Genomic DNA, 20,149 nt, shown 5'->3' on the forward strand with positions numbered 1-20,149 from the left:
AAATACAGGACACACACACACACACTAATCTGATATCTATTAGGTTGTATTCAAAACCATTCATTAGGCTACTGCGCTCATGTTTTGCATAATAGGACTAATGGGCCACCTGCATCACATCCACCACAACCAGCAGAGTTTATCTCCACTTTCTCTCCTGTGAGAAAATATATTTGTATTTATTTTATTTATTAACATTTGTTTTATTTATGCAGTCTTTATATTTTTATATTAAATGATAACATAAAATAGTAACAAATGAAATAAAAATAAATAAATGAATACAATAACATTGGAAATATAAATATGGAATAGAAAAAATCAAATCATACTTGTATTTATTATTTTTTTATTTATTCAACAGTAAAATAAAGTCAAATACATATCATATTTATTAATGTATTGATTTTTGTTTTATTTCTCTATTGAGTTTTTTTTTCTGTCAGAAACCTCCAGGTGGACGGAACCTTCCTGTGATGTGTTTCCGGTCGGACTGTCGGACGTGTTTCCTGTCGGACTGTTTTTACAGACGGACCGGTCCGTGCCCCTTGTACCTGTGGTAGCGGACTCCTCCGTCTCTTTCCTAAAACTACAGTTTTCTCTTTTTAAATTAATGTGTTAACGATGTCCACATTCCCACATTTCCTCCGCCACTCCCCTGCGGCCCTCCGCCGGTCGTCGCGCTGCATTTTGGGCCCAAACTTCAGGCTTTTGTCCGTTAGCTCGTCCGCTAGCTCCTCACACCGGACCGGCTCCAGGGGAGCCTCCGCCGGGCCGAGGCCGGTCCGGGTCGGCTGTGCCTCCGGGTTCTGGGGGGACACGGCCACCTCAGGTACGGAGACACAGCTGCTGCAGCTAGCCGAGTAGCTTTAGCCTCGGTATGCTAGCAGCACACCTGTGGGCAGGTGTGTCAGCACAGCTGGATGAAGTACTTTTACTGCAGTAGAAGTACTAATACCACAGTAGAAGTACTAATACCACAGTGTAGAAGTTCTGTTACTGCAGTAGAAGTACTGTTACTGCAGTAGAAGTACTTTTACTGCAGTAGAAGTACTAATACCACAGTAGAAGTACTTTTACTGCAGTAGAAGTACAAATACCACAGTGTAGAAGTACTGTTACTGCAGTAGAAGTACTGTTACTGCAGTAGAAGTACTTTTACTGCAGTAGAAGTACTAATACCACAGTGTAGAAGTACAAATACCACAGTGTAGAAGTACTAATACCACAGTGTAGAAGTACAAATACCACAGGGTAGAAGTACTAATACCACAGTGTAGAAGTACAAATACCACACAGTAGAAGTACTGTTACTGCAGTAGAAGTACTGTTACTGCAGTAGAAGTACTGTTACTGCAGTAGAAGTACTAATACCACAGTGTAGAAGTACTGTTACTGCAGTAGAAGTACTAATACCACAGTGTAGAAGTACTGTTACTGCAGTAGAAGTACTGTTACTGCAGTAGAAGTACTAATACCACAGTGTAGAAGTACTGTTACTGCAGTAGAAGTACTAATACCACAGTGTAGAAGTACTCTGCTAAACATCCTGCATTCAAATCTACAGTTTAAGTATAAAAGTGTGTGTGTGTGTGTGTGTGTGTGTGTGTGTGTGTGTGTGTGTGTGTGTGTGTGTGTGTGTGTGTCTCTGTGTGTGTGTGTGTGTGTGTGTGTGTGTGTGTGTGTGTGTGTGTGTGTGTGTGTGTCCAGTGCCTCAGCTGCTCTACAGTGGGAACTTGGACTTCCTGGTGTTTGACTACCTCAGTGAGATCACCATGTCTCTGCTCACCGCCGCCAAGAACAAGATGCCTGTGAGATCACACACACTCACACACACACACACACACACACACACACACACACACTGTGTCTGCCTGTACTTCCTGCTGTCTGCCAGCAGGGGGCGGAGCAACGCCGCCTTCAGTACTCCTATTGGAGGATGATGATGATGATGGTGATGATGAAGGTGTCTCTGTCCCTCTCCTAGGATCTGGGTTACGCTCCAGACTTCGTCCACGTCGCTCTCGCTCCGTTTATTAACGACATCCACAGGAAAGGTGAGAACAAACCCCCTCTTCCTCCTCCTCTTCATCTTCCTCCTCTTTTTCCTCCTCCTCCTCTTCATCTTCCTCCTCTTCCTCATTCTCACAGTCTCACATGAAGACGATGATGAAGGTCATTCAGTCATGTAAAGAAACAAACTTTGTAATGTCATATTTGCTTTCGGCCAATCAGCTGCCGGTTTGCTGGTTTCCGTGGTAACCACAGAGTGACAGGTGTGAGTGGGCGTGTCCTCCCTGCAGGTGTGCGTGTGGTCAGTAACGCAGGAGGCGTGAACCCTCTGGCGTGTGCCGCGGCCATACAGGAAGTGACCAGGAAGGCCGGCCTGGACCTCAAGGTCGCCGTGGTGACCGGCGATGACCTCATGCCGCACGTAAGGCGCCATCATTACGTCACCATTACATCATCATTACATCATCATTTTCTCATCATTACCTCATCTTTTGGTAGACGTTACTTGATTGATTTGTTTCCTCCCCCTTGCCCCCCCGTTTCCTCTCTTGCCCCCTCGTTTCCTCTCCTCCCCCCTTATTTCCTCCCCCCTTGTTCTCTCCCCCCTCAGAGATCCGGTCTGTCTGAAGTAAAGATGGCCGACGGAGGCAGCAGACAGTCGTTGCCTAAAACACTCCACAGTATGAACGCTTACCTCGGGTACACACACACACACACACACACACACACACACACACACACACACACACACACACACACACACACACACACACACACACACCATGAGGACTGTGTGGAGTCAAGCTTGTCTTCTTCATCTCAAATTCAAGTTCAAATAATCTTTATTGGTATCATCAGCAGTTAACAGACAAAGTTAACACAACATTCAGACTCAGTGTGTGTGTGTTTCTGTGTGTGTGTGTGTGTGTGTGTGTGTGTGTGTGTGTGTGTGTGTGTGTGTTTCTGTGTGTGTGTGTGTGTGTGTGTGTGTGTGTGTGTTCAGGGCTCTCCCTATCCGCCGCTGTCTGGATCTCGGGGCCGACATCGTGGTAACAGGACGCTGCGTGGACAGCGCCGTGGCTCTGGGGCCGCTCATGCACGCCGTACGTGTCTTTGTGTGTGTGTGTGTGTGTGTGTGTGTGTGTGTGTGTGTGTGTGTGTGTGTGTGTTCAGGGATGTAACTTCTATCTGTGGTTTTTTATTTGTTGCAGTTTGGATGGAAAAAGACCGACTATGATCTACTGGCAGCTGGCAGGTACACACACACACACACACACACACACACACACACACACACACACACACACACACACGTTCCATGTTGATTCTGTTGCTGCTGTGTTTCTGTCCCATAGCTTATATTAATCATTAGCATTGATTGTGTGTGTGTGTGTGTGTGTGTGTCAGTCTGGCAGGTCACCTGATCGAGTGTGGCGCTCAGAGTACAGGAGGAATCTTCACCGACTGGCACAAAGTTCCTGACTGGTGAGACGGAGCCGAAACACTGACATGATGCAGAACTGAATTCATATCAGACGACTTTTTTCTTTTAAGAGTTAATGTTCCACTTTTTACTCGTCTGTTACACAAATATTGTGTTTGATCTGAAGTGATCAGTTAAAACACCAAAATCACACAGTAACACAAACACACTGACTGATGGAGGCAGCAGCAGAGCAGCAGCTCCTGTGTCCTGTTCTCTAAAATCCCTGTTTTAGTGAATGTAGTCTGGTGTGTGTGCTGTTTGTGGTTAAACCAAAAGGATCTTCCAGGTCTCTCTCTGTAGGGATCCTTTCTGTAGGGATCCTTTCCATGATGCTGGGATGCTCCCTCCTCCTCCTCTTCTTCCTCCTCTTCTTCTTTTTACCTTGTAGAACGTTAAAAACGGTATTTTTCATTGTAAAAACCTGCTTTTTAGTGAAAAACATTAAAACACTGCTTTATCAATATAAAAAAACACCACTGACTGTTTACAGAAACTTTAAACTTAAACTAAATTAAAGCTGCCTTCTGATTTTAACTACTAGTAATTATTTATTATTATTTGATTACTTTACATCATTTTCCACCATTAAAACTGTTTGACGTGACGCTCTGGTTTTTTATTCAGTGTTTTATTTGTCACGTCGACACTAAATCGTGTCTGAATGTCACTAAAACGAGGTGAGTTTGGTAGAAACCAGGCGGCTAAAGCTCGCTGTGCGTCTCAGGGACAACGTGGGCTTCCCGGTGGTCGAGTGCTGCGGCGACGGCTCCTTCGTCCTCTCCAAACCGCCCAAAACCGGCGGCCTGGTCTCCTTCGGCACCGTGGCCGAGCAGCTGGTGTACGAGATCGGCGACCCGCGGCGCTACCTGCTGCCTGACGTCACCTGTGACTTCAGCCAGGTGGTCATCAAGGAAGTACCAGGTACACACACACACACACACAGAGTCGGCGCTGAGGACGTGACCACAAACTGAACCGCCGACTGTTTTTATAAGCTTTAAACATTCGTCCGGCGACCTTAAACAAACGCGTCTGGAGCTTCAGTGTCGACCCCCGACTGAACCCTCCACCCTCCTCTGAACCCCTGGTAACCTCCCTATCGGCCGTTACTCGTTTCTTTTCCCTTTTGTGAACCTAAACACGAAGCCGTGAGGACACGCTGAACCCGTCTGGAGCTCTGCTGCGGCGTCTCGGCCTCCCCGAACCTCCTCCTGGTCCTCGGCTGAACTCTTCCTCACCGATAACCAACTCATTAATTCACAGTTTGTTTTTAATTCCCTCTGCGGCTCAGCTAGAGGAGGGAGGTCTGAATGAGCCCCACTCTAAATGACTTATGTGATGTGGAGGACATTCCTGAATATTTCACTTCAGTCCGAGCGGCAGCGCTGTCACATGACCCCGCCGTGACCCCGTCCTGCACCACGGTGCGCTGGATCTTGTTTAAAATGTCGGGCTGAGTTCATCCGAGTGGCTCGTTGAAAGTAGGTCAAACGTGGTCTGCAGGAGCCGAGAGTCTGAAGCATCTCTGCTGCGACAAACACATCTAATGTCACCCAAATCCACTATCATCCAACGGAGGCAACATATCTGGTGCTTTAGATTCAGATTCAGACAACTTGATTCAGTCCTAAGGGGCAGCTCCCCGAGTGCACACAACAGAAATCAAAGAGAGGAAATGAAAGCCCTAAAAATACACCAACGTTTGAAGGAAAGAGCAACAACAAACAAGCAGCATAGTCCTGGAATTAAGAAGAATTTGATTAAAAAAAAGTTGTGGAAAGTCAAAGATCAGTTCATTTTGTGCGTCTGGTGTCTGTTTGTTCATTCAGCTCAGTGGTTTTCTTCTTCAGGTGTTGAGATCAGTTATGTGGAAGCTGGAGGACAGAAGTGGGTTTAAAACGATCTGCTTCGTCACGTTACATTTATCAATCATGGAAGTTTATATCTGGGAAATCCTACATATGACAGGTCTGGTTAAGACGTAAACATATTTCATTATGTAGTATTCAGGTATTTCTGATAGATAAAAAGAAAACCAAGCACTAAAATGATGGATTAAGGAGTTTTTGTTTGCTTATGGGAATGTGGTATGACAAGCAGCCAAAGATCCTCTATAACTACAGATGTGTCACTACCTGACACAGGTACAGGAAGTCACTCTGAGCTGGAGCTCTGTGTTAGCCCTCAGTCAGACTCCACAGCGGGACGTTGGGATGTGGGAGTTCTGGATGGACTCTGGACCAGAACGAAGGGGACGTGAACTTTTAGCTGCTGTTGTTGCCAAAAATGTAAATATTTCTGGCTCGGCTGAACCCTTCAGGCACATTTGACCACTTCATGAACCCTGCAGCTTATTTAGTAACACGAAGGAGTGATGGTGCTGAGAAGAGACGAGAGGACGGGGAAAATCTTCTTCTTCTTCTTCATGTCCAACCTCAGCTAGAAGGTTCCAGAAGTCAGTGAAGCAGAATGAGTGAGAAAAGACTTCAGACATGTTGTTCATCAGAGGAGACTAAAGAAAGACAGAGAACATGTTGATCCAGAACAACAGTGGAACTAAAGATCTGTGAGCTACTAAAATGTGTGTTTCCAGGTGTGGACGGAGGCGCTGTCAGGGTGACGGGGGCTAAAGGCTTCGCTCCGTCACATGACTACAAGGTAAAGTCCAACATGGCTGCTGTTCTGTCTCAGTGTGACCTTTTATTGTTTTTTATCATGTGTTTTCACAGTTGTGTTAATTCATCTGTTTCACCCCCCCCCCCCGGTCTCTGCAGGTGTGCGCCACCTACATGGAGGGTTTCAGGGCGACGGCGGTGTGTCCGGTCGGGGGGCCGAGAGCCGCAGAAAAGGGCCGACGGACCGCAGACGCCATCATCAAACGGTGGGGACAGGAGGGACGGCACTAACCCTTTAAACCCTTTTAACCCTTTAAACCCCCCAGAAGTGTCTCAGCGCTCCGCTAAAGATCAAACAGCTCAGAGCAGAGGAGGCGGCAGGAAGTCAGACAGACAAACGGCAAAGAGAATCCGGTCAGTTTTCAAAATAAAAGCCCCCCTGCAGACTGTCAGTGGTATATTCCAGCAGCACATCAGTATTATTCTCTAATGGGGGGGGGCACCAGGCCAGACATCAGCCGCTCAGAGGGTTTTTAACACCATGACGACCAGAGGTTCATCTGGGATGGAGAAACACTCTGACTGTGACTTTAGCTGCTGTCTGTAGCTGCAGCACAACAAAGCAGGAAGTACATCCAAGAAACACATTTAAAGCAGCAGAAGAAGAAACGAGGCCTGTCTAACTGTGTGTGTGTGTGTGTGTGTGTGTGTGTGTGTGTGTGTGTGTGTGTGTGTGTGTGTGTGTGTGTGTGTGTGTGTGTGTGTGTGTGTGTGTGTGTGTGTGTGTGTGTGTGTGTGTGTGTGTGTGCAGGACGAAGCGCATATTTAAGCAGTTGGGGCTGGAAGATTTCAGCTCCGTCAACGTCCAGGTCCTCGGAGCTGAAGACACCTACGGTCCCAACGCTCGCAACAAGGTCACACACACACACACACACACACACACACACACACACACACACACACACACACACACACACACACACACCTATTTTCAGTGACTTCTATGAAAACAGTTTTTATAACTTTTCCTTCCTCACAGAGGCTAAAGTTATTAAAGGAACACGTTTCTCTGTGCTGGACCGTCTCTGTCTTCGGTCTTTAACACCAGAAGCCTGTTTCACGCCTCCATCACTCTTTCCTTCCCTCCTCCATCCGCCCGTCACGTTCCTGCCACCAGAAGCGGGTCAGGGTCGGCGTTAAGCCTGTTTCACGCCTCTAACCTCCCACACTCTCCCCTCGCTCTGCTGTTGTTTCACCTCGCTTCTTCCCTGTTTTCTAGATTCAAGGTTCAGCCGTCTTTATCGTCATGCCAGCACACATTTTCACATGAGGTGGCACCAACTTTGAGGACTCAGGTCCCGGTTATAAGCCAAAGAGAATAAATAGACTGTAAACGAGCATTAGACAGTAAACAAGAACACTATAAAGAATAAAAAACGCTATAAAAACAAGTATTTAATAGAGATATATATGCGTGACATGCAGACACGACTGGGAACAGTGTCGTCATTAGCGCTGCATCTTATTTATTGTCTGTTTCACCTCTGGGTGTGTGCAGGAGTCCAGGGAGGCAGTGATCTGGATGGCCGCCCACCACAAACAGAAGAAAGCTCTGGAGCTGTTTGCCAGAGAAATCGCTCCTGCAGGGACGGGCATGGGTACGACTAACACACATGCTCTCATTCCTCTCATTCCCCAACACACTGACTGAAAAGATGATAAACTGGATCTCCATATAAACTCTGAAGTAGACCGCTGACTCGTGTGTTCTGTGAGGTAAAATTCCTGTTTTTGTGAATGGAGTCTGGTGTCTAAATGACTGGTAGGTACTAAAAGAGTTGGAACTGGTCCAGTAGATCACCTCAGCAGGTTAGGGTCTGCGTCAGGTTGATATTCTAAGTGTGTGACAGCATTATGGAAAGGATCCCTACAGAGAGAGACCTTGAAGATCCTTTTGGTTTAACCACAAACAGCCGTTATATCGCTCTCTGCACACACACCAGACTCCATTCACAAAAACAGGAATTCTACCTCACAGAACACAAGAGCTGCCGGTCCACTGCTGCCTCGATCGTCTGTATTGTTTGTGGGACTTTGGTGTTTTAAAGAGTTAGTTTGGATCCAACACTATTTGTCTAACGCACAATAACACAAACCTACCAACTGATGCAGCTAGCCGTACACCAGCAGCCCCTGTGTCCTGTGAGGTAAACTTGGTGTTTTTGTCAATGGAGTCTGGTGATTGAGGAAATGGCGCCACAATGAGCAAAAACACCAACATAGGCACGGGCAGACCTTTTAAACCCTGTGGGTTAAACAAAGCAAAGCGCCCTGTTTGGTGGTCATTACGAGCCACCGTCCTTTTCTTTGTGTATCCACGGCAACCACAGAGCCAGTAATGGAAGCTAACGTGGCTAAAACACCAGACAGTTGGTTTAATTATCATCTGGAGGATCTGTACGGTGCTTTTAGGGCTGAAAAAGTCTGCCGGGAACAACGTGCACTGACAAACAGAGCTGCAATGTCAACCTCAAGTGGTTTATTAATATCTGTCACACACACACACACACACACACACACACACACACACAGTACAGAGGGAGTGATCCTGTGTGTTACTGCAGATAAGAGGGTTTGTGACCTTTTGAACTAGATTTTGGGTTTTTGTTTATGGTGAAAAGTTCAAATCCAGCCCACACACACACTCTCTCTCTCTCACACACACTCTCACACACTCACATGAACTCTGTGTGACTTTGCTGATTCATGCTGTCAGTGAACTGAACTCCAGACCAGCTGCTCCACCTGCTAAAACCACCCATATTATCAGTTTTACGTGTTTTTAAAGGTCTCCTCTTCCCTCGCTCACAGCTCCCGGACTGACCGGCATCGTGGGCGGACGACCCCGAGTGTGAGTTAAAAAAATAACGTACATTTATTCCCTTAAACATCCATTTCATCGAGATAGAAGTGTGGCCTCATGTCTTTCATATCGTCTCCAGGTCTCCGGTCCTGAAGCCGTTTTTCTTCTTACACCCCAAATCTGAGCTGAAGGTGGGTTTGATTTGAGTCTGCCAAATATTTATCAGGACATCTGAGTTGTCTCTGCACTTTTAAGGTCCTCAGTTAGAACCAAGAAGGACCTTAATGAGTCAGAAAGCATCAAACTTTCTGACATACTTTAGTTCATTTTGTGTGCAAAGTCCTGCCAAACTCAAACTAACTTCTGGCTAATTTCATACTTGTGTTGCTGATACTAAATCAGGTTGCAGCTCTCAATAAAAGGAGCATCTTGGATGGTAAAGACTGTTGTGGTGTGTAAATCGGCTGCTAGAAAACATCTTTAGCGTTGTCCAATCAAAAGCAATCAACTCTGTAAACAGGAAGCCAGTAGCTGTGTCAGTGGGCTCAGTAGGCCTGTTGTGAATTAAAAGTTGTTAAATTCTCAATGCAGTTCTGCACAGCGTTCTGTATTTAAATCAGCAAAAGTATGAATGTTTGAAGGTCAGGAAGCAGCTGTTTTACCTCCTTCCTCGTTCTCAGGTTTATTGATTCTGTACGACAGAGCTAACACAGACAAGAGTCCTACCAGTGCTAACAGGGTCAACAGAGCTAACAGAGCTAACAGTGTTTATAGAGCTAATAGTGCTAACAGAGCTAACAGCGTTTATAGAGCTAATAGTGCTAACAGAGCTAACAGTGTTTATAGAGCTAATAGTGCTAACAGAGCTAACAGAGTTTATATAGCTAATAGTGCTAACAGAGCTAACAGAGTTTATATAGCTAATAGTGCTAACAGAGCTAATAGAGCTAATAGTGCTAACAGAGCTAATAGAGCTAATAGTGCTAACAGAGCTAATAGAGCTAATAGTGTTAACAGAGCTAACAGTGCTAACAGGGTCAACAGAGTTAACAGTGTCTACAGAGCTAACATTGCTAACAGAGCTAACACAGTTAGCTGCAGTGACCTCAGGGTTACCAGCAGTATCCAAAAGTATTAACTGTTTTGTGAACTTTGAGATTTTTTTTTAGAATTTTTAGGAATTTTAAACTATTTTAAACTGAATATGTAAATTCCTGCTACCATCACTCATCCTGGACACTCCTGCAGGTGGACATCCACGTCGGCGGAGAGCCGGTGGAGTCTCTCACAGAGGCGGGGCCTGACACACCTGAGCAGGAAGCCCCTCCCGGTTCCCCAGAGGACGCACCTGACGCAGGTGAACAAAACAAACACACATCGGCGTTACGCTCTGGACGTTATACCTGAGTTTATCTTGAGTTAGTGTCCAAGCAGAGGGACAGTTTAACCAAATGGTCGCTTACCTGGTGATTAAGCCGCTGTTGCTATGGTTACCTGTGCTTTAATTGTACTTGAGTGGGTTCCAGGGGTCCTTGAGGATTTTCCAGTTGTCGTTGACGAGCCTAAATTGATCTTTAAGGGGTTAAAGAGGTCATTGAGGGTGCTTCAAAAGATCTTTGTGGAACTTCCATGGCTCCATGAAGAGGTTATTGGAGTCCTTGAGGAGATTCCAGGGGTCCTTGGAGGTCTTAAATAGCCTCTGAGGGGTTCTAGAGGTCCTTGAAGAGATTCTTTTTGTTCTCGAGAGGGTTCCCCGGGTCCTTGATGAGACTAAAAATATTTTTCTAGGGGTGACAGAGGTTCTTTATGGGGTGCAAATGATGCTCAAATTGTGTAAGGGGTTGCAGGAGTCTTCAAGGGGCCCTAGATGGTCCTTGAGTAGTTCCTGGGTCCTTGTAGAGGTTCCAGGTGTCCTTGAGGATGCCCTTGGAATCCATAAGGGGGTGCTCAGGAGGGTTCAGGGGTCCTCAAGCGGAGCTTAAACTGTCCTTTGGGGAGGTCCAGGAGTCCTTGAGTGGGTTCAAGTTGTCCTTGAAGAGGTTCCAGGTGTTCTCAAGCCAGCTCAGATGGTCCATGAGGAAGTCGCAGGGTCCTTGAGGGGGCTTGAATGATCTTTTAGGAGATCCTTGAGGAGACTTTTGGTCTTTAAGGGGATGTACTCTTCACAGGGGGCTGAAAGAGTCCTTGAGTGTGTTCCAGGGGTCTTTGAAGAGCTTTCAGCAAACCGTAAGTGAAGGTCTTTACATAAGAAGGTTGGTTTTTACTCAGTGAGTTATATTTTGATTGTTCAGGAAAGAAAACTGAATGAAATATTCATGTTTACCAACAGACGACAGACTGCGGACGTGTTGTGTGCAGTTACTGAGGTCTGCCTGCAGGGGGGGACAGCTTCTCACGTCCCATTTACCTCCATTATAACAGTTAACACGAACTCCACTTCCAGTTTGACACAGTGAAAGGCCCAGTTTGTGCCTTTCAGGAAAAGGAGATGACACACACACACACACACACACACACACACACACACACAAGCCTTGAATGTGAGTAACAGGACTGTCAACACAACGTTAAGCACTCCTATTGAACTTCATTCATTTTTTGCTTGATTTTAGGACACATTTGCTTTAGACTCTTTTGAAAAGTACGAGCTTTTATTCTCTCATCCTTTCATCAACACTGCATTCACATGGCCTGCACGAGACACACACACACACACACACACACACACACACACACACACACACAAGCCTTGAATGTGGTTCACAGACTGTCAACACAACGTTAAAGATGTTCTTCTGGCATAAACGTATCAGTTTGGAACGCGGCCCTCATATTGAACTTCAGTCATTTTTTGCATGATTTTAGGACACATTTGATTCAGACTCTGTTGACTCTTTTGAAAAGTACAAGCTGACCCACTTTTTATTCTCTTACCCTTTCACTGCAACACTGCATTCACATGCCCCGCACAAGACACACACACACACACACACACACACACACACACACACACACACAGCCTTGAATGTGGTCAAGAGACTCTCACCACGTTAATGACGTTTTTCTGACGCAAATTACGAAGTAAAAGAACAGAAGTTGAATTGTAGCACAAGTGAAGAGTAACCAGGTGCATTTACATATAAGTACTGCACTTAAGTTCCGCTTTGAGGTATTTGTACTTACTGTGTTTCCATTTTCTGTTGCCATGTACTTAGACTCCAGACTTTAGCTGCACATTCACCCTCCAGTCCATAAAATATTCTAAAATGAGCTTCACCTTTATCAGCTGCAACATTAAAGTGATGACCACATTAATGGTCAATAATTTAAATCTAATAAATCATATATATATTAATATTCTGCTTAAACATCTAGATTTTGATGCCAGTACTGTTGAGGCTTCAGGAGTATAGAGATGCTTGGTTTAGTACATTAAAAGTGCTTAAATGTGACTGAAAGCTGTACGAACTTTGTGTTAATTTACTCAGTGATAGATTTTTGACAGAGATTTTTATTTAAATGAATCTGTGAGGTTGTGACTTTAAATAGCCAAAAGATTGAATGAAGTTTGGCTGGACAGCTTGAGTTTGTCCAGGTGTCTTCTACAGTTTCCTTTTGTGCTAAATCTCCCTGCCTGGACTACAAATAAACACGCTTCTACACAGACGCAGAAACACTTTTTTCACACATTAAAACCATAAGAAATTAAACATCAATCAGATCCACAGTGAAATGCTTCCAGAATTAGAAGCAGGGTTGCATGAGAATGAACGAGGCCGCTGGGAAGAGGAAAGAAACGGCTTTAAAAGCCTGATTCAGTGTTTGCTTCTGTGTTTTATCGCCGTCGGCTGAGCCAAACAAACACGTTTGAAGGCAGTTTTGGTTTTCTGGTGTCGGTCCAGGGCTGCCCAGCGGACCACACAGCTACAGACTGGAGGAGCTGGCCTACACCAGGAGCGGAGACAAAGGAGACTCAGCCAACATCGGTGAGAAAACGCCACCGAGCCGAAAGGAAGAGCAGCTGCTGACTGGATACAACACATGAATTAGTTTAAAGGGTAAAGTTTGGTATTTTTTAAATCTGGGTCCTGTTTTTATACACATCCTGGTGTCTGAGTGACTGGTAGGTAGTAAAAGTGTTGGAACTGGTCCAGTAGATCACCTCAGCCAGCAGCCACCAAACGGGCTGCAATGGCTGCAACGTGATCCTTTGGGACAACTGCACCTGATCACAGTAGGTCCACTAAAAGAGCTTGTTTGATCCACTGACAGGCTCAGAGTGTTATTCTAAGTGTGTGACAGCATCATGGAAAGGATCCCTACAGAGAGAGACCTGGAAGATCCTTTTGGTTTAACCACAAACAGCACACACACCAGACTACATTCACTAAAACAGGGATTTTTACCTCCTGGGGGGTCTAGTCTAATTGCTGTGGCGTTGGTGTTTTAACATGTTAGTCCAGATCTGAGCTAACACTTTAAAACACCAAATTCACACAATAACTCAAACTAACTCACCAACTGAGGCAGCAGCTCCTGTGTCCTGTTCTCTAAAATCCCTGTTTTAGTGAATGTAGTCTGGTGTGTGTGCTGTTTGTGGTTAAACCAAAAGGATCTTCCAGGTCTCTCTCTGTAGGGATCCTTTCCATGATGCTGTGGACATGCTTTACATGCACAGTTGCTCTAAAGTGTCATAGTCACACCAATTTATGTAAAAATAGGACCCTGGTTTAAAAATACAGATGTTATCCTTCAAGCTTATTCGCTTTCTTGTAGAGAGTTGAGTCGATACACTCATGTCCTTCAGGTAAAATGAAGCTACCACTCATTAGCTTAGCATAAAGGCTGGAAACAGCACCTGTAAAGCTCATTAATTAACACGCGGTGCCTCGATTTTGTTTGCAGGGACCACAGACTCTGCTGGTTGGATGTTGCTAGCTGCTTCCCTCTACTTTCAGTCTTTGTGCTAAGCTAAGCTAAGCTAAACTAGCTCGCTACTAGCTTCATAGTAGCGGTATCAATTCTCTCATCCGGCTCTCTGCAAGAAAACTAAATATTTTATTCCCCAAAAATGTGAACTATTCCAGTCTGAAGTTATTATAAATAATCTCTTTCTTTTATTTGTAATAACTTAAAGCGTAGTGACTAGGTTTTATTCATGAACAAACACTTGAATAAAAAAAAGTTTTCTCTGTTTTCCTTCAGGAGTGGTCGCTCGTCATCCCCTCTTCTTCCCCTACCTGAAGAAACACCTGACTTCTTCTGTGGTGGAGGACTACTTCTCCCACCTCATCCAGCCGGGGGTGAAAGACGCCGTCACACGGTGAGCGAGCAAATAAAGAGAGAGAGAGAGAGAGAGAGAAAAAATAATGAAAAATGAAAAATAAATGTTGGCGATTAATTGATTTATTAACACCTGCACCGTGCGTTGTCATGGCGTTTAGTACCGTAATTCAATGACATCATAAACTTGCAGCACGGCAAACAACGTCAAGAATGAAGTCTGAGCTTCCTGCTGCCGAGAGAACGAATCTTCTGTCTGTTTCAGATCCATTTACACAGAAACAAGCTAACATGCTAACACGCTAACATGACCTCTGTCCGTTTTCATAGGATTCATGTTTACATGTTTACTGACGTGACATTAGGTGGACATTTGCTTCCTGTTTGGTGTGAACGCTGAATTAGTGGTTTCATTTCTCTTCATACTGACAAAAAAAAGGAACATAAAAACACATAAAAGACACCATTTAACTAGGATGCTCTTTTAGATGCCTACAGGGACGAATAATTTATGTCGTTGACGTCTCACAGCAGGAAAATGATCAGCACATCAACTCCTCCACACACACACACACACACACACACACACACACACACACACACACACACACACACACACACACACACACACACACACACACACACACACGATGCAGCAGCAGTGATTAGCGGCTGTGGTTTATGTAATCGCTGTCAGGCCTTCACAACAAGACACAACACAGCAGGAACATGACGAGCCAACGACGCACAATCTGATGAGCAGATATTAGTCACGATCGGGCTGGAGACACACACACACACACACACACACACACACACACACAGCTAGCACGATATTCAAACTGTAGGAAAACCACGACCAGCCACCTCCATGTTTGTTTTCTCCTTCTTCTTCTCCTCTCAGTATTTATCTCCCTTCATGCTGCAGACGGTAAAAGTCTGAACTTTCTCACAAGAGGTCACAACAACTTAAATTCCTCCATATTTTTCATATTTCACATTCAGTCCGCACGATTAAATCATTTTATTCCCATTCAAGCTAGCGGAGGGCTAACAGGAAGCTAGCAGAGGGCTAATAGGAAGTTAGCAGAGGGCTAATAGGAAGCTAGCGGAGGGCTAACAGGAAGTTAGCGGAGGGCTAACAGGAAGTTAGCTGGCTCAGCAGGGTCATCAGGGTTCTGAACGAAGCCTCCAACACTGTATCCAGGTCTCGTTATAGATTCGTGTCGGCTGCTCTAATCTGGCCCACAGATATTTACCATTTTCTTCATTTGATATTGTAAAATTATAAAATGAATATTTGGACATTGTGGGAAAGCCACTTTTTTTTGTTAGACAGTAAGATTGATGTCAGTCTCACGTCTATGTGATTGACTGATTAGCCTAGCTTAGCATAAAGCCCATGGAAACTTGGGTTAAGTGCTTCGAAAACACACCAACCAACATTTGCTACAGATCTCATTTGGCTAATCCATACGCAAGACACCAGACATTTGGGTTTTTGGACTGTTGATCCAAAAAACATCACCTAAATCTAAAAGTCATTATGTTTGACATTCTACAGACTTAAATTAATTGAAAAACATTCACAAATACTGAAAATCATTGTCAGTTCTTGTCCTAAAGGTGTTATTCGTTGCAGGGCTCTTACCCTTTTGATTGCCTGATGTTTCGCAGCTGTTTGTTATATTGTGTCCAGATCTAAAATCCCATTTAAAACATCTTAACCATGTTACTGGCTCTGCTCTGCAACCCCACAAATACCACACTGACAAAGATTTAACAGAGTGCTGAAGACACTGAAGGGCGGCTGTGGTTCAGACCGTCACACTGATGTCGGGAGGAAAACCACAAGTGACTGAGAGGAACCAGGAACACAACTTCCACTGAAACCAAGACACAACACCGTAAACATTACCGACGGTCATAACCCTCCTCCAAGGTTTTCACCCTGTGAGGACACAATAGAACATCCGCAGGCTCTGGATGTTCAGTTTGTCTCCAAACAAAAGTATTGATTCTCTTAACTCCCTCGCAGACAAAGACGACCTCTCTGCACGATCACAAACACTTCGAGGCAGCTGGCAGAAGAGCTGGAGTGGCCCAGTACAGTTGCAGATGCTAATTACTGTTAAAATATGGAGCAAAGCCTCTCAGATCTAAGAACAAATATCCTAAAAGTACACATGGGTTTTATTAAAGGCGCTTCAAATCAATTCTAGGCCTTTTTAAAGGGGGAGAAATGTGTCAGCATGAGTAGGTTTGCATCTGTTTCTATTGCAAGTAAACTAAAATCATCTAGTTCAGCTCTAGTTAACCCTTCAGATCCCAGCAGAAGTCTGATTGGATGGAAGTCAATGAGGAAATGATTTATCAGCTCAGTGAACAGTTTCTGCTCTCAGTCTCTAGTTTAAGTCTTCTTCAGTTCATTTAGTCAGTGATGGTCCATTTAGAGGAAGATACACCAGGAAGGGGGGGGGGGCTTTAGGGCGGGGGTTCCTGCTCACTGACCAATCAGAGGAGGGCTCCTGCTCAAACTAAGATGGCGACGCTCAAAATGCCAAAACGTCAGGCCGCAAACCAACTGGTGACGTCACAGTGGCTACATCCACTTCTTATAGACAGTTTGTGATTCGTTAGCACCAAACAGGAAGTGGGGACATTTTGCACAGCAGAGACGTCACCAAAGTCACCAAAGTCATTAAGAAACACCATCTGGGCACCATGAATGTTTGTATGAAGTTTGACGACAATCCGTTAAATAGTTGATGAGATATTTCAGTCTGAACCCAAGTGGTCACCAAAGATCAGTGTAGATGAAGTGTAATACCACATGTGGCCACCAGCGGCCGCTGTCGGACTAAAGTTACACAAACTTTCAGAACCAGAACCAGCGGAGATTAACGTAGGTGTTAATGTGCAGGTATGATGGAGGATTTTTGGGAAACGGTTGAACACGCGTGCGACCGGCGGACATGTTTGAGCGATGACTCAGCACGCGGCGTGTTAGCGATTAGCGTAATGAAGAGGTGGAGGCTGTAAAAGCTCGCTGACCTGTGTCTCCTCTCGCACCCCGAAACGCCTCCCCGCCGCCGCAGACGCTTCATTAGTGCACCTCCACCGCTCGTTAAAGCTGCAGGAGGCCCGCACACACACACACACACACACACACTCAGTTAACTACTTACAGACACACACAAGTTTTGCATGTGATCACATTTGACCCTCCCCGTGCAACTGCAAACATACACACACACACACACATGCTGACCAAGTGTGGTAAACCATCTCACACACACACACACACACACACACACTCTGAAACATCAAAAACACACACATTAACGTGTGCAATAAACCACCATCCTAACACATGGTGCCAGGCTGTGCTGGCAGGCCTCTGAGTGTGTGTGTGTGTGTTAACCACATTTATTTGGCTGTGTAGGTGTGTGTGTGTGTGTGTGTGTGTGTGTGTGTGTGTGTGTGTGTGCTGTAAAAGTGTGAAGGTTGGCGTTGCCATGGGTTACGGGTGTGTTTTTGTGGTTTGTAGGTACACTCTGCCGGGGATCAACGGCCTCAACTTCGTCCTGCAGAGTTCGCTGGGCGGGGGAGGGGTGGCGTCTCTACGCAGCGACCCCCAGGTAACACACACACACACACACACACACACACACACACACACACACACACACACACACACTCTCTTTGTTAACTCTGGAGCTTCTTTCCACTCCTGGTCTTCCTCTTTCTGGCCTTGTGCTCGGTCACCCAAACGTTTGCTCGCTGTGGGGAAGTTGACGAGTTCAACCTCAGAAAATCTGCTCAGACGTGCACTTTTGTCCAGTTCAGATGAACGACGGCGCTACCAGCTCAGACATGCAGGGAAATTTGGTTATTGCAGCATCACAGGGACAAAGATAAACACAGATGAATAAAGGGCATCTTTGTACACTGGAAGCTTCTGATGGAGGAGTTTCATCGTCTGCCTGCAACGTCTTCGTATAAAAATCCTCAATTGGATTAAAATTTCTTAGAGTTTCTGTAGATTTCTTGTTTTGTGAGTTTTTATCTTCCAGACACAATAAAGATCAAGAAAATGAGATAAAACAAAAGTGACCTGAGCTCAGAGTATCTGTGAAAGTTACCAGATAACCAGAGGAGCCGTGGGGTTTGTAGTTTTCCTCCTGTTCTGTCCTCCTGTTTAAAGCTTAACGTTGTTGTTGCTAGCTGGTTACGCTAGCGCAGGTAAAGCTTCTCTGTTTGAGTATCCTTAAAGTCATAACCTGGCAGCGATGGTACAGAGCTGCTTGTTGTGCCAATCAATCAGTTTGTTGTGATTTTTATGTGCAATGCAAAAACGAAATAGCATGTCACAAAACCCCAGCAAGTAAAAAGGTAAGAATAAAGATGGGAAATGTAGTTAAAAGGGAGTGTGGAATAAAATCACATTATTAAAAGTTTGTTTTTATGTCGTTTAGCCGTTTAGTTGGATTATCTTCATGTAGCATCAAATTAGCAAGCTAGCCTCGATGCTAACTGTGCAGTAATACGGTAACATTACCCATCCAGGGTTAAACTGTATGTTTAGAGTTGACAATTAACATTAGCTATAAACTCAAACAGGCTTTGTATTGGAACTACGCTGAATCACATCGTCCCTAATGGATAAAATAGAAATAAATAAGTAAATAAACAAAACCCCATTACAGCCCTAAGAAGACATAAAGAATAAGACTAGAAATGGAAACAGAAAGCAGCTCTAAAAAGCAGTTAAAACCAAAATTACAACCTAAAGTGAGTCTGTAAGTCTAGTGGACATAAACTTTATTATATATAAACAGACAGACATGTAGTCCACCTATTGCTTTACTCAGTATTTATTCCTTTGCTCTACTATTTTTATTTCTTTATTGACAGTCTACAGAACCCTCTGACTTTATTGATCTGTTTTTACACCGTGTTTGTCCATCACACGTGTTTTTATCCGTCTGTTCCTGAGCAACATAAAACCAGAGCCACATTCCCTGCATGTCAGCCCGTATTTAGCCAATAAAATAAACCAAACACGCCAACAAAACATTCAAATCAACAGAGAACGCTTTCAAAGCCTCTCGTTGGCATGTCGGCCTTTGTCCTCTTTAACACTCGCCTTTCTCCACCTTCCTCCTCCTCCTCCTCCTCCTCCTCCTCTGCATCCCTCGTTCAGACGCTCCCGTAAAGTTGTTTTACCGCCTCGCAGCACATCAAAGAGACACACACACACTCACACACTCCACTCCTGAACACCCACGACGTGTAAATTCAGACACACTGTGGTTTCCCTTCCTCCTCCCAGGGTAAAGCCTACGGTCAGATGCTGCTGGACCTGAAGCTGACAGGACTGCCCGACCTCAAGTCGCTGGTGGACTGAAAGAGTAAAGAGGACATAAGAACACAGCAGAAGCTCCCAGTGAGACTTTCACCTCCACAGAAACACAGACACGTCACTTATGGATCATGTGAAACAGTATTTTTTTGTCCTGAAGAACGTCAGATCACAGAAACACAAGTTATGATGAGATTTAACTCACAGGATTTAATCCACACTGAAAACCAAAACAGAGCATCCAGGAAACTGTCCAATAAATCTCCACAAAGTATTTTAATCACCAGGAGGTTGGTTAAAATATTACGGTTGGGTCCCAAAAGTGGGCTTCGCTCTGGGTTTGATTCCTAAAATAGAGCGCTGCAGAAATGAATTAGCATTTTTGCACTTGTGGCTCCGTCTCTGTCTGAAAAACGATGAGTTGTATTGAGTCAAATTTAGGCCGGCGAAGCATCGGCTCCTCCAACCCAGAAGCTACGTCCACTTCTTCGTACGATCCACGGTCTCCAACATGGCTGCTGAGT

General features: G+C 44.9%; 1 protein-coding gene across 1 annotated transcript; it reads left to right on the forward strand.

Annotated features, from left to right (window-relative positions):
* The first annotated feature begins 733 nt into the window (after positions 1-733).
* On the forward strand, positions 734-19,857 carry lratb.1 (lecithin retinol acyltransferase b, tandem duplicate 1). The gene is made up of 20 exons (XM_070854282.1): positions 734-832; positions 1,711-1,811; positions 1,988-2,057; positions 2,304-2,434; positions 2,624-2,712; positions 3,017-3,116; positions 3,225-3,268; positions 3,421-3,498; positions 4,224-4,420; positions 6,093-6,157; positions 6,274-6,380; positions 6,926-7,028; positions 7,673-7,772; positions 8,986-9,025; positions 9,117-9,168; positions 10,226-10,334; positions 12,880-12,963; positions 14,183-14,300; positions 17,811-17,901; positions 19,596-19,857. The coding sequence occupies exons 2-20, from the start codon at positions 1,776-1,778 to the stop codon at positions 19,668-19,670; spliced, it is 1,689 nt and encodes a 562-aa protein (XP_070710383.1). The 5' UTR covers positions 734-832; positions 1,711-1,775; the 3' UTR covers positions 19,671-19,857.
* Positions 19,858-20,149: the final 292 nt, after the last annotated feature.

The sequence above is a fragment of the Pempheris klunzingeri genome, chromosome 23, assembly GCF_042242105.1.
Source record: "Pempheris klunzingeri isolate RE-2024b chromosome 23, fPemKlu1.hap1, whole genome shotgun sequence".
Lineage (NCBI taxonomy): Eukaryota > Metazoa > Chordata > Actinopteri > Acropomatiformes > Pempheridae > Pempheris > Pempheris klunzingeri.